This window comes from Malaya genurostris, chromosome 2 (genome assembly GCF_030247185.1).
Source record: "Malaya genurostris strain Urasoe2022 chromosome 2, Malgen_1.1, whole genome shotgun sequence".
Taxonomy (NCBI): domain Eukaryota; kingdom Metazoa; phylum Arthropoda; class Insecta; order Diptera; family Culicidae; genus Malaya; species Malaya genurostris.
Genome location: NC_080571.1, coordinates 290,239,684 through 290,253,261, shown reverse-complemented (window position 1 = coordinate 290,253,261; position 13,578 = coordinate 290,239,684). Strand labels below are relative to the sequence as shown.

General features: G+C 36.9%; 2 protein-coding genes across 2 annotated transcripts; one reads left to right on the top strand and one right to left on the bottom strand.

Annotated features, from left to right (window-relative positions):
* Positions 1 to 3,307: 3,307 nt before the first annotated feature.
* Positions 3,308 to 5,836, top strand: LOC131430533 (minor histocompatibility antigen H13). The gene is made up of 3 exons (XM_058595586.1): positions 3,308 to 3,723; positions 3,790 to 4,667; positions 4,737 to 5,836. Exons 1-3 carry the CDS (start codon positions 3,520 to 3,522, stop codon positions 4,855 to 4,857), a joined length of 1,203 nt encoding a protein of 400 aa, XP_058451569.1. The 5' UTR covers positions 3,308 to 3,519; the 3' UTR covers positions 4,858 to 5,836.
* A 4,581-nt stretch (positions 5,837 to 10,417) lies between these two features.
* LOC131430534 (thioredoxin-related transmembrane protein 2 homolog) lies at positions 10,418 to 11,827 on the bottom strand. The gene has a single exon (XM_058595587.1). The coding sequence runs from the start codon at positions 11,787 to 11,789 to the stop codon at positions 10,962 to 10,964; it is 828 nt and encodes a 275-aa protein (XP_058451570.1). The 5' UTR covers positions 11,790 to 11,827; the 3' UTR covers positions 10,418 to 10,961.
* Positions 11,828 to 13,578: the final 1,751 nt, after the last annotated feature.

Sequence of the window (13,578 nt, the reverse complement as noted above, 5' to 3'; positions counted from 1 at the left end):
TAAATAAGCCGCAGATATAGTTTTATTACAGACTTCCGAAAATCGAGATTTTCGCCGACATTTGTCAATATTTTCAGACTAAAAATATTGATTTTTTTTTGTTTTGCTCGCTAAACCAATTTTGTGTCCCATTCCTAATAAAGAATTTAGTCCGACTTTATCACTATATTTGAATTTTTCACCTGGCATCTTTTCTTATGAACGCATTTTTAGTTTTTCTGTGAACATAAAAAAATATTATAAATGGCAACGAGAATTAAAAACATGGGTACGTGGTTTACAAACTGAGTTGTATTTATCGGATCAATGTTCTATTTCTTAATATGCTGTAAATGTAAGGTAAAAAAAACGATAGGATGTCCATAAAAAAAAGATGTTTTTTAAGAGCTTGCTGATTTGAAATTTAAAAAAAAAATTGAAATGGCCATGTTTTATTATTATTTGGTAGATAAATTCTTGGCATTTAACATTTAAATATAATTTCGGGCATATGACCGCCAAGACTATTTTTCACAAAGGTCATTCTGGAGGTCCAAGTTTTGACCACTTCTTCAAGTATACGAGGGCGTTTTTCAGCAATGACAATTTTAATGTTGGGTTCCAAAGTATCAATCGTTGCTAGTTTATCCACATAAACATAAAATAAAATTCCTAAAATTTTCTATACACAATTTTAGTTAAACACTGATTTTGAAAATAAATTTCCACGATTTGGATGCGTTGTTCTGGAGTTAACCTATTCATGAAAGGCAAGATGGGCCGTTACTGGCCCTGTCACGTTAGTGACCTTCGTCTGTCACGTTAGTGACACAGCAAAGAAAAACAAACCTATTCGTGATAATTTGACGAATAATACTGAGTAGACTGAGTGTCACTTTACACTGTCAGAACAACTTTCAGACAATCGAGTAATCCTTATTGAAAAAAAACCTACTGCAAAACCACCCGTTATTAAGATATGGGAATGATATTTGCATCGATGGTGGTCAAAGTTCTAGAGCAGTGTTCTCAACACAAGATTTTCGGGCAATAACGCCATTTTGTTCATGTAGTTTAAACGCCATTTGTTATACAACAATTGTGATATATTCTTGTAATCTAAGCTTTATTATGTGTTACTAGTACTCAGTTTCCACCCTAACTTATGTCAAACCATTTTTTTGAAGACAGTTTCGGATACAGTTTCAACGTTATTCGAGTTAGTTTTCAACCTGATTTTTATATCGGGTTTGTTCACACCTTCGTTGCTAAGTGCGAACCCAATACAGTTTCGTGAAAAATGTCAGTTTTTTGCTCGAACAAAAAAGACATTATTTTGTCGTGATTATGACTAACTTTACTATGGGGCGACTTTTCAAAAATTACCCTGTATATGAATGGGGTAAACGTCAATCACTCTTGTATACAGCCGTATCGACCATACGATGAATAAATACTTTCTAACAAATACGAATAAACCATTCTTGTTTTCACTCGAACGAATTCGAGCGCGACTCGTTAGCCACAAAATATTGAAATATCAGTAAATTTCTTCAAATAAATGCTAAAGCATGATGAAATAACTCCAAACCTCGAAAGCTGTACAATACGATTCTTGCTGGAAATTTGAACTGCATAATCATGGACGACGAAACCTACGTGAAACTCGATTACAAATCCTTGCCGGGACCACAATATTATACGGTGCGAGAAGGGCAAGTGTTAAACCAGTCCGAGACAGAGCTGCTAAATGTCACTATCAACGAGCAACTTGACGAAGATTGGAAAGTTTATGTCACTGGACTGCTGCCAACCAAGCTCTACCAATCGTCATATATTGAGTGTCTGAGAGCCGCGAAACGCTAGATTGTTTGCCAATTTAGTTTTGAACGATACGTGTATTCGGGCATCATTTGGTCGAATGAAAATTCCCATTCTCTTTAACAGACGAATAGACGAAATGCCGTGGTTTGGATTCGTCAGTTTAATGCTGCGAATCAACCGTTCGAATACATTGAAAACAGTTTAATCCATTTGCAACTATTTTCTTTTCAATTCTAAAGGTGATTTGCAATGAAATATTTTTCATTTTTGAGTAAAACATTTAGAAAGCATAGTAAAATTGTTGTTTTCTTTCTGGCGAGATTTCGAATATATTTCCAAGTTTTTATGCATTAAATTTTACCATATTGCTAAGCTACTTCATGGAAAATACACGATGGGTAAGCATGCTTTATTTTATATTAAATACATGATTTCTCCAATGTAATCAATATCTAGATTATCGAAGACATGATAAAATTTCAAGCAAAATGCAACATATTTTTTGCAGATACTATTGATCGGACAACTATTTTTAATGCATTAATTTTTCTTCGCACGAAGTTTAATTTCCAAATTGTATTCACCGACTTTAATAAAATTAATATTGGGTACGATATTTATTTATTATGTAACATTCGTTACTTCTTTGATATCTTTCTGAAAAACTACCTGCGATGCCGAATCATTAACAATCATTGGAAATAACTCAAATAACAAATGATATCGAACATTTTTCATTACAACTTAAGGCTGTATCAGAGCTGATGATTTGATGTTTGATTGGCGTTTTTATTATGCATGTACGATGTTTGAAAGTGTGATTTATTCAAACGTAAACGGTGATACGAATTTGACATACTTTCGAACGTTTCGCAAACGGCCATAAATAAGAATGTCGATGTAATACGGATATCCCGATAGTAAAAACATACAGCCTGAAAAATTTGGATATTGGTAAAAACTGAAAACTTCAACGAAGTACTCGTATTCCTCCTGTAATTACTGTAAAATAGAATGCATGTACCGAAAATCGGTTATTCCATATCTCTATTGTAAATTTTCGGTAAATCCTGATCTTCATTGTGAATTACCGAATACCGAAATCAAAACTTAGTTTTCAAGCTGACAAGATCTGTTTGTTTGCTGTTATAGAAATAAATCGCGAAATATAACCTCTAATGTTATGTGCCCCTTGATCCAACATCAAATAATGGTTTTGTGGGCCTCAGCATTGGCTTTATTCGTTGATGTACATCACAGAATCAAAATCCATTCTAATTCCATAAAATTATGTCGAATGTTCGACGGAATGGAATTAATTCAAACATTGCTGTACATTTCGTAGCAATCTCTCATGGGAAGCAATGGAGGCAATGAAAATGAAAAAACTTTAAACCCTTTTTCGTATTCGTTCTTATAGATTTCGAATGACGATTTGCCTCGGTGTAATTTAGATCGCTTTAGTCAACTGGTTTGACATAACAGATGTCAAAAATGTTATCGCTGGCAAATCCGATTGACACGCAGTCAGAAAACGTCGAAACGCGAGTCTTTCGTGTTTTCACGTTAAATAAACTTTTATTTCAATCTTTTTGCCGCCGTATTAAGTTTTTCAACAAATTGTACATAACTAAGCACTTGTAGGCAATTGAAGACGTGTCCTGTTTCATTTTGTAAAGAAGATCTCTGAATTTTTCTTCGATTCGACGAACAGAGATGTCCGAGGTTGTAGAGGAACTAGTTCAGCAAGTGCAGGAAAATCTGACTGAAAGCGCCAACTCGGCAGCAACTAATGGCACTGCAAAAGTTCCTTCCACGCCGGAAGGTATGGCCCTGGCGTACGGAACGTTAGTGGCAATGGCCATGTTGCCGATTTTCTTCGGTTCGATACGCTCTGTTAAGCACCATAAGGAACAGACGGTATGTTATTTGCATTAATTGTGGAATGAAAATTAGCAGTAGTCCTTATTTAAACTTTGTTTACAGAGTACTTTCCAGAAGACAGGTGAAAAACCCGACACGATGACCTCCAAGGACGCAATGATGTTTCCAATAATGGCTTCCTGTGCACTGTTTGGATTGTACATGTTTTTCAAGATTTTTTCTAAAGATAACATCAACTTCCTGCTGACTGGCTACTTCTTTTTCCTTGGTGTGATGGCGCTATCGCATCTGTTAAGTCCAGTCATCAGCTCCCTGATTCCGGCGGCCATTCCGAAAATTCCGTATCACCTGTCGTTTATACAAGGTCCAACGGAGGGTGTAAAGGGCGACAAAAAGACCTATTTGATCGACTACAAGTTCACTACGCACGACGTTGTCTGCTTCATCATTTCGTTGATCATAGGAATTTGGTACCTGATGCAAAAGCACTGGATTGCCAACAATTTACTAGGGCTGGCCTTTGCTGTAAATGGCGTGGAACTGCTGCATTTGAACAACATTGTAACCGGTTGTATTCTGCTAAGCGGACTGTTTTTCTACGACATATTTTGGGTGTTTGGAACAAACGTGATGGTCACCGTGGCTAAATCTTTCGAAGCTCCGATCAAACTGGTATTTCCCCAGGATCTTATTACCAATGGATTATCGGCGTCAAATTTTGCTGTTCTCGGTTTGGGAGATATTGTGATTCCGGGAATATTCATCGCTCTTCTGCTGCGCTTTGACAATAGTCTGAAGCGGAAAAGTAATCTATATTTTTATGCTACATTCACGGCGTACTTTTTCGGTTTGTTGGCAACCATCTTCGTGATGCATGTGTTCAAGCATGCCCAACCTGCGCTGCTCTATCTGGTGCCCGCTTGCCTTGGAACACCACTGCTGCTGGCACTTCTGAAGGGTGACATCAAGAAGTTGTTTGCGTGAGTGTCTGTTTCTAATAATCGAATGAATTACCTTACTAATGTACATTATTTTGCTCCTTATTCCAGCTATGAGGATCACCCAGAAGAGAAAACCAAGGACACAAAGAAATCTGACAAGTCGTCCGGCGATGAAAGCACCAAAACGAAAAAGGAAAACAAGAAAAAAGAATCTAAGAAAGTAAAATAAGTTGCTTCTGATGTACTGCCACATAATGCAAAAGATAACACGTTGCGTGTTTGAGTATTTATCAACTGTTTATAACAGTACATTAATGTCTGCTCACAGCCAAGCAGAGCTGCTTCCATAAATGTCATGAAGAATGTTTCCTCGACACGACAGAAGCCACAACTTCCAACACACATACACACGCACATTCATGAAAATAGTTCCGCTTCCTGTTCTGACTTATTACTGCGCTATTTAGAGAATTTCTAGACCAATCAATATTTCCCTTTCCTATCCAGTATTCGCTAGGAGCAAACAATTTGAATTGAAATAGTGTTCTGTCTACACAGGGCCATGAAGGGCCGCAATCTGCTCAAACAAACTCTGATAGAAAGTGACATTAAAATAAAATCAAATTTAAATCAAACTAAACAGAAGTATGTCGACCAGATGTACAAATAAATAAAGAATGTGAACGCAGCTGTTTGGTGGTCCAAAACAATCTCTCGAATGAGGAGAAAACGCGTACTATTTTAACCTGTTCAAGGAAAATAATAAGAAAAAGAGCTTTTATTGTGATCCTTTTTTTGAGAGAGAGATAAATAATTATAGTTCTAATCTGCACAATATACATTAAGCTGTACTTATGGTATGGCCGTGTCCTTTAGTATAATTCTTTGCTTATGTTTTTGCTAAGTTTGCGACTGACAAATTTATTTTTATCATACATACACATGCTAGTGATATTTGCTTCGTTAGGGTGAGAAACATTTGAAGAGCTAACCACACAACAACAACAAAAAACTAACATGGAACTTTCAGTTTTATGTTTCAAGGCTCACTTTCGTTGGAAGTAATTTTCTTGAGGAATACAGGAAACAATTTGAAATATTTTTTTTTAAAATAATGCAATTTTAAAGCGAAAAATAAAACATTGCTAAAAAGGGAAATAAGTTAAAATAAATAGAATGCTGCATTGAAAGCAGATTATGATTATAAACTAGTGATGGTTTTACTATTGAAAGAAAATCCACTTCTATCCCAAATTAGATTAACCACATGATAGAATTGTATTCGCACATTTTACTTTGCCTTGATGAAACAAATCCCGTTTCTGGAAGATAACCGAACGAATTGTAAATTTTCTGAATACTTGATTTTGGGCCGTTGTTCTCCAGTTGCTCTGTACTCCCGCTGCACGCGCATCTTCCTCGATTGTACACACTCAGCGATTGTGAGGTTTTCCTCGCAGTTGACGCTCTCTTCAGTTGACCTTTCGAGTCTTCGCAAACGAGTGATGACACGAGAAAGATTTTGAAGGGTAGGTTAGATCCAAGAACACATAAAATAAGTCATTTTAAAAATGGTAAAGATGGCTCGATTATTGTTGAGTGTGCAGCAGGAGAGGATATTCAATCAGTGAAAGGAAACATTGAAAGCAATTTAGGTACTGAATACAATGCTATTATATCCAAGCCCGGGAAAGCAAAACTGAAAATAGTTGGGATGAGTGATCGATATTCCTCTGATGTATTTATTGACCTTTTGAAAAGTCAAAATCAGGAAATTTCGATTAAAGATGTAAAAGTTGTGGCTGACTTTGAGAATCCACGCTCCAGAATCAATTAAATTCAGCATTCAATCAAACGAAGCAGTTGGAAATAATTGGTTCTTGGGTATATCAGTTGAAAGAGGCATGCAGATGGGAATTTATGGAGTTGTTTATCACAGTCCAAGTTCAAGCGACCGCCAATTTCTGGAAATTCTAGAAAACTGGTGGGAGAATTTCGTCGGTTTCGGTAAACTAAATATTATTACTGGAGATTTTAATATTGATTGGCTCAGTGATCAAGGTTCGAATCAATTGAAACAGAATTCTTCAATTTGCAGCAAACTGTGAATTAATTTACAAGAATTTCGAGATACAGTAAGACATTGATAGATCACGTGTATTCCAATTTCGATGGTGTTTATTCAAATGTGGAATCCGATTGCAAGATTTCAGATCACGAAACAATTGCAATTTCCGTAACGAGTAGCTCTAGAAATGAGAAAAATACGGTGAAAATCAAGTGTTGGAAAAACTATTCAAAGCAAACCCTATCTCGACTTGTATCAAGAAGCTTGGGTTGTACACAGTTGACTGGAAATTTGGATCACAGAGCATCTCTTCTTACTGACATATTGAAAAAGTGTACCAATGAATTGGTAACTGAAAAGTATGTTAGTTTGAACAGCTCGAATAGGTGGTACTCAATAGACCTCTTACGGTTAAAAAGGGAGAGGGATAAACAGTACAAGAGATTCTGTAGAACTAACAATGGTAGTCACTGGAGTAGATATACACAAGCACGAAATATTTATTCAGGGGCCCTGAAGAAAACTAGATAAGAATACATACAGAGGAAGATCGATCAAAATCTACAAAACAGCAGAGAGTTATGGAAAATTCTCAAACAGTTGATCAAGCCTACACATAGTGCATCAAAAAACCATAACTTTTAACGGTATAGAAGAACACACAGAACAAATTCTATCTGAAAAGTTCAACAGTTATTTCATGAATAGTGTTCAACAGATCAATCAAAGTATTGAATTGGTAGGTGGACCTGTTGAAATAATACAGCCGATGAATAACTATTGTAGACTTGATGAATTTCAACCAAACACTTTTGAACAATTGAAAAATATTTGTTTCAATTTGGGAAAATCAACTGGTATTGACAATGTAAACTCAAAAGTGATACAGGATTGCTTTCATGTTATCGGACACGATCTACTGGATTTGGTAAAGGAATCGTACACGGGTCACGTGCCAAAAGTTTGGAAAGAATCTCTGGTGGTTCCTATCCCCAAGGTTACTGGAACGGATAAAACCGAGGAGTACCGCCCCATTAACATGTTGCACACGCTGGAAAAAAATCTGGAAGATCAGCTGAATAACTCTTTGAACTCTAACAGTTTGCTAATACCGGAACAATCGGGATATCGTCAGGGTCACTCTTGTGAAACCGCTTTGAACCTAGTATTGGCAAAATGGAAGGAGAAAATCGAAGCCAAAGAGAGTATTTTCGCTGTGTTCTTGGATCTGAAGAGAGCTTTTGAAACAGTTGCAGACATTACGGCGTTTTGGCATCGGGGGAATGGCGCATGAATGGTTTGAAAACTATTTATGCGGTAGATCTCAAAAGACTGTTTTTAACGATGTAGTGTCTAGTTCCCTCGGTAATTCACTTGGTGTGCCTCAGGGAAGTGTGTTAGGTCCTATTCTATTTATCATGCATATTAATGATATGAAGCGAGTCTTACGTTTCTGTGATATAAATTTGTTTGCTGATGATACTGTTCTGTTAATTACGGCTAAAGATTTCAATGCAGCTGTTGCACATATAAACAAGGATCTAAGTTCGCTGGTTCGATGGTTAAAATTTAAGCAACTGAAACTAAACGTCGCGAAAACTAAATATATGGTTATTTCTTCTGTTAGCACCGGTCATGACGCCAATGTAAGAATTGATGGTAAAACTATTGATCGCGTTAGAGAACAAAAAGTTAACATTCATTCGCGTATGATATGGGTTAACCCAAAACTTGCATAAATAAAACATTAAATTGTTTATGATTTGCATCTTGCTGAAATCACCCAGCTTGCGTTTCGCTATTTAATTGTTCGTCGTAGTTCTGCTTCCAACTGTCGATCACCTCACATTCGTTCGTGAAAAGGTTTCCACTGGTATCTCTGCACGTTTCGGCCTGTGGTGTGTGGCCTCTACGTTTTCTGTTCCATCGCTATTGTGGAAATTGCCGATGACACTGCAGGGAATCACTCCGTTCGTCAGGTCAACCGAAACTACGTCTTACCTTGTCAACGGCTTATGATTGGAGGAGGTCGATGTCAGCCGTTGCTTGTTTTGCTTGTAGTCAAGGATTGCTGCGATGAATGTTGGTGGATGTTCGTAATGTCATTGACTTAACTGTCAAGCATGAAACTCTTCACATTTTAAGAGCAAATTCAGCAGCTGAAAGATTCATATGGGTGGTCTATAATGTAAATGAAACTGAAACAAACGCATCCCCAGCAATCCGTTTTAGTTTCATTTATTCGACGAGTTCTACTGTCAAATTTAATACTGGTATACATTGCCGTTCTATTTTTTCTATATTTGAAACACAGATAAAACGCTGCTGGGGCTGCCAGTGTATTTTGTTATAATTTCTAGTTTTAAATTTTAAAACTGACATAAATTATGCATCTAGAACTAGAACACTCCTGAATATGCCCTAAGAAGGCGCATTGATGATTCGTGTAATATTGTCGTGTTCGTATCCCACAGCTAGGTGATCTTGGTTTTCCTGGTGTCGCTTTATTCTCCGGAAAACTGAGTTCTGTCCGTTCTGCGCCTGTCTGTATCGTTCCTCGTTCACTCTCGTGCGGTATTGTAGCATCCTCGCCATTGTTCATTTTTCGCAAGGGGGTATATGTTAATGGTCAATGAATCGTTTCATTTTCGGTTTGATGTGGATGACAATGGAAACAACAATCGATTAGTTGTACCAAATTTTCACCAGTCAAATTCTGAAAAAAAGCAACTAATCTTTTTCTTTTTTTGCGATCACAAGCTTTTCCGTGTTTGTATCAGAAAAATCGTGGAGGTGTGTTACTTCATTACTATTACATGAAAATAAGTACCGCGGAAAGTCATCGTATTTTAGTAGAAGTATAAAGTGAACATGATCTTGCTGTGTTGCTCCTTAAAGACCACTTTTGGAGTTGCCCACATAACTTTCCGATGGTTCGGAAAACGTCTCGTGTGATGATACAACTAAGTATACTGTTTAAATGTTTAAATATTAGTTCTATTTCTTATAAATAAGAGCAATTTTTTGACGCGAGAATAATTCAGAACATTTTTTTTCATCCGCGAATTTTCAACGATTCAAGCATATTGCATAACATAAATAAATATTTAAAATATATGACTGTTGCAGAGATATTGACCGGACTGATGAAGCACTAAATCATTGGATAGTAATTAAAATACCAGAGCTTGATTGTGGTATGTGCATAATTCGATCGCCGATATTTTGGAAATTGGCTATATCAATCAAAAGCTTGTCTTTTAAGCGGCCCTTACACGAGACAATAGTATTGTCAATACAAGGAGTATTGACAATACTTTTGATCGTGTAGTGGAAACTTCATTGGATTGACGAAAATATTGTCAAAAAATCAAAACTGCTCATCAATCCTACAATACTTTCTCCGCAGAGAGGAAAAAGTTAAATATGTACAATGACCTCTTCTCTCAATGTTTCAATATTCAGATGCAATATTTAAAGCTCCAAACGCTTGATTTTTTTTCGAAAATCGCGGACTCAAGTTACCAAGCCAATTGGATTGACGGTACGCATTGAAACTGCCGGCACCAAATCGAGGAAGGATTTGCTATAGAAAAATAAATCACCTGAGACGAACACCTGATAAGAAAAAATCATTTGCTGTAGTAGAACTGACTTACCCAGCATTATTATTCTACGCAAATCCACACTTTTTACATACGGAAATAATGTACTACGAGAATAAATATTGATTCAGTAAATTTATTGACTACCACTATGCGGTTGATGTAATGCATTTCAGTGGAACCTTAAAGCTAAATAAACACAACTCAGATACGAGAAAATAAAAACATAACACAAAAAAAACAGAAACCGTGCGGTTTACTATTTTCTAACACGACCGCGCTAATTAAACGAGTTACGACATACAACGGACGAAAGGGCTTGTCTTGAGGCGATCAGACAATCAAAGCAGCACAGAAAACGACGGATTTCACACACGATAATCGATGATTGGGCATGGAAGATTATTGCCTATGCCACTGCCAAAAACCACTGCGCTAATCATGATGGATGGCTAGATAACAGCAGGGTCGTCATAACAAAAAACTCTATATTTTTCGATTCTTCAATGGTACGTTTGTTCGATGACGAGCATTACGACTTATAACGATTAAAATAAATTAAAAACGTCACGCTTTCCTTAGGCTGAATGAATATTACACGTGATTCCTTCTAAAATGGCTCTTTAAATGCTTAACGATAAATAGCTGCAGGCGCAACATTTAATTCTTTTTCTTGTCAGAGATAGCTTTGGTGGCACCTTTGATAGGATTATCGTTACACTCTTTGTATAAGTTGTTCAGATCGAAAGCAGCCTTAACGTTATCGGTCGAGAAAAAGAATTTTACTAGCTTTCCTTTAGCATCGGAGTACGGACGACGAGCAACTTCTTTGCCATTGCGGAACAGTATCACCGTGGGAAGTTGTCTGCTGAAGGAGCTGTCCGAAACATGATACTTTTTACCGATGTTCGGGAACCGGCCGATGTCAACTTTTCCGAATTTGAGATTGGGAAGATTGTACTCAGCAGACAACTCAGTGATTATCGGAGCAAAATTTGCACAAGCTGGATTCCAAACCGTATAGAATGTGACCAGCCAATTAACACGTTTGTCTCTTTCCAGCTCTTCATCAAGACCATTTTCCGTGCGAAGGTATACTACATTATCCGGCCCGGAATATGTTGGTTCCGGAAGTGTTAACGCCACCAAGATAAACAGGACTCCATAGATCAAACCCAATCGAATATCGCTGTAGAACCACAATCCAAGATTTGCGATTTTAGTATACGTGAAGCTCGAGGTTAGATAATTGATCATTGTGACACTTCCCGTTTTTCTTGTTCGAATCATGACAACGATGAGCAGGAAAAAGAGAATCTCCGTTTCTCGTCCATCCAATTCACACTGGTCTGTCTGGTTGAACAGATAAGTCCATAAAAAGTTACATATCATAGGTGCACGTTTTGCAACAATATACGATAAACTCATCAATATATTGACCCAATAGTAAGGCTTAATAAGTAGTATTACATCTTTCTTGAATGACATTGTTACCGAGTAAGTTTGAAATCACCAACACCTGACAAATAAACCTAACCAGATGGGAATTTATGGAGTTGTTTATCACAGTCCAAGTTCAAGCGACCGCCAATTTCTGGAAATTCTAGAAAACTGGTGGGAGAATTTCGTCGGTTTCGGTAAACTAAATATTATTACTGGAGATTTTAATATTGATTGGCTCAGTGATCAAGGTTCGAATCAATTGAAACAGAATTCTTCAATTTGCAGCAAACTGTGAATTAATTTACAAGAATTTCGAGATACAGTAAGACATTGATAGATCACGTGTATTCCAATTTCGATGGTGTTTATTCAAATGTGGAATCCGATTGCAAGATTTCAGATCACGAAACAATTGCAATTTCCGTAACGAGTAGCTCTAGAAATGAGAAAAATACGGTGAAAATCAAGTGTTGGAAAAACTATTCAAAGCAAACCCTATCTCGACTTGTATCAAGAAGCTTGGGTTGTAGAACAGCTCGAATAGGTGGTACTCAATAGACCTCTTACGGTTAAAAAGGGAGAGGGATAAACAGTACAAGAGATTCTGTAGAACTAACAATGGTAGTCACTGGAGTAGATATACACAAGCACGAAATATTTATTCAGGGGCCCTGAAGAAGACTAGATAAGAATACATACAGAGGAAGATCGATCAAAATCAACAAAACAGCAGAGAGTTATGGAAAATTCTCAAACAGTTGATCAAGCCTACACATAGTGCATCAAAAACCATAACTTTTAACGATATAGAAGAACACACAGAACAAATTCTATCTGAAAAGTTCAACAGTTATTTCATGAATAGTGTTCAACAGATCAATCAAAGTATTGAATTGGTAGGTGAACCTGTTGAAATAATACAGCCGATGAATAACTATTGTAGACTTGATGAATTTCAACCAAACACTTTTGAACAATTGAAAAATATTTGTTTCAATTTGGGAAAATCGACTAGTATTGACAATGTAAACTCAAAAGTGATACAGGATTGCTTTCATGTTATCGGACACGATCTACTGGATTTGGTAAATGAATCGTACACGGGTCACGTGCCAAAAGATTGCAAAGAATCTATGGTGGTTCCTATCCCCAAGGTTACTGGAACGGATAAAGCCGAGGAGTACCGCCCCATTAACATGTTGCACACGCTGGAAAAAAATCTGGAAATTTTTGTTAAAGATCAGCTGAATAACTCTTTGAACTCTAACAGTTTGCTAATACCGGAACAATCGGGATATCGTCAAGGTCACTCTTGTGAAACCGCTTTGAACCTAGTATTGGCAAAATGGAAGGAGAAAATCGAAGCCAAAGAGAGTATTTTCGCTGTGTTCTTGGATCTGAAGAGAGCCTTTGAAACAGTTGCAGACATTACGGCGTTTTGGCATCGGGGGAATGGCGCATGAATGGTTTGAAAACTATTTATGCGGTAGATCTCAAAAGACTGTTTTTAACGATGTAGTGTCTAGTTCCCTCGGTAATTCACTTGGTGTGCCTCAGGGAAGTGTGTTAGGTCCTATTCTATTTATCATGCATATTAATGATATGAAGCGAGTCTTACGTTTCTGTGATATAAATTTGTTTGCTGATGATACTGTTCTGTTAATTACGGCTAAAGATTTCAATGCAGCTGTTGCACATATAAACAAGGATCTAAGTTCGCTGGTTCGATGGTTAAAATTTAAGCAACTGAAACTAAACGTCGCGAAAACTAAATATATGGTTATTTCTTCTGTTAGCACCGGTCATGACGCCAATGTAAGAATTGATGGTAAAA

Coding starts and splice junctions, on each gene's coding strand:
- LOC131430533 (XM_058595586.1), top strand. CDS start 3,520: ATGTCCGAGGTTGTAGAGGAACTAGTTCAGCAAGTGCAGGAAAATCTG. Junction 3,724..3,789: donor AGCACCATAAGGAACAGACG/GTATGTTATTTG, acceptor CTTTGTTTACAG/AGTACTTTCCAGAAGACAGG. Junction 4,668..4,736: donor GACATCAAGAAGTTGTTTGC/GTGAGTGTCTGT, acceptor TCCTTATTCCAG/CTATGAGGATCACCCAGAAG.
- LOC131430534 (XM_058595587.1), bottom strand. CDS start 11,789: ATGTCATTCAAGAAAGATGTAATACTACTTATTAAGCCTTACTATTGG.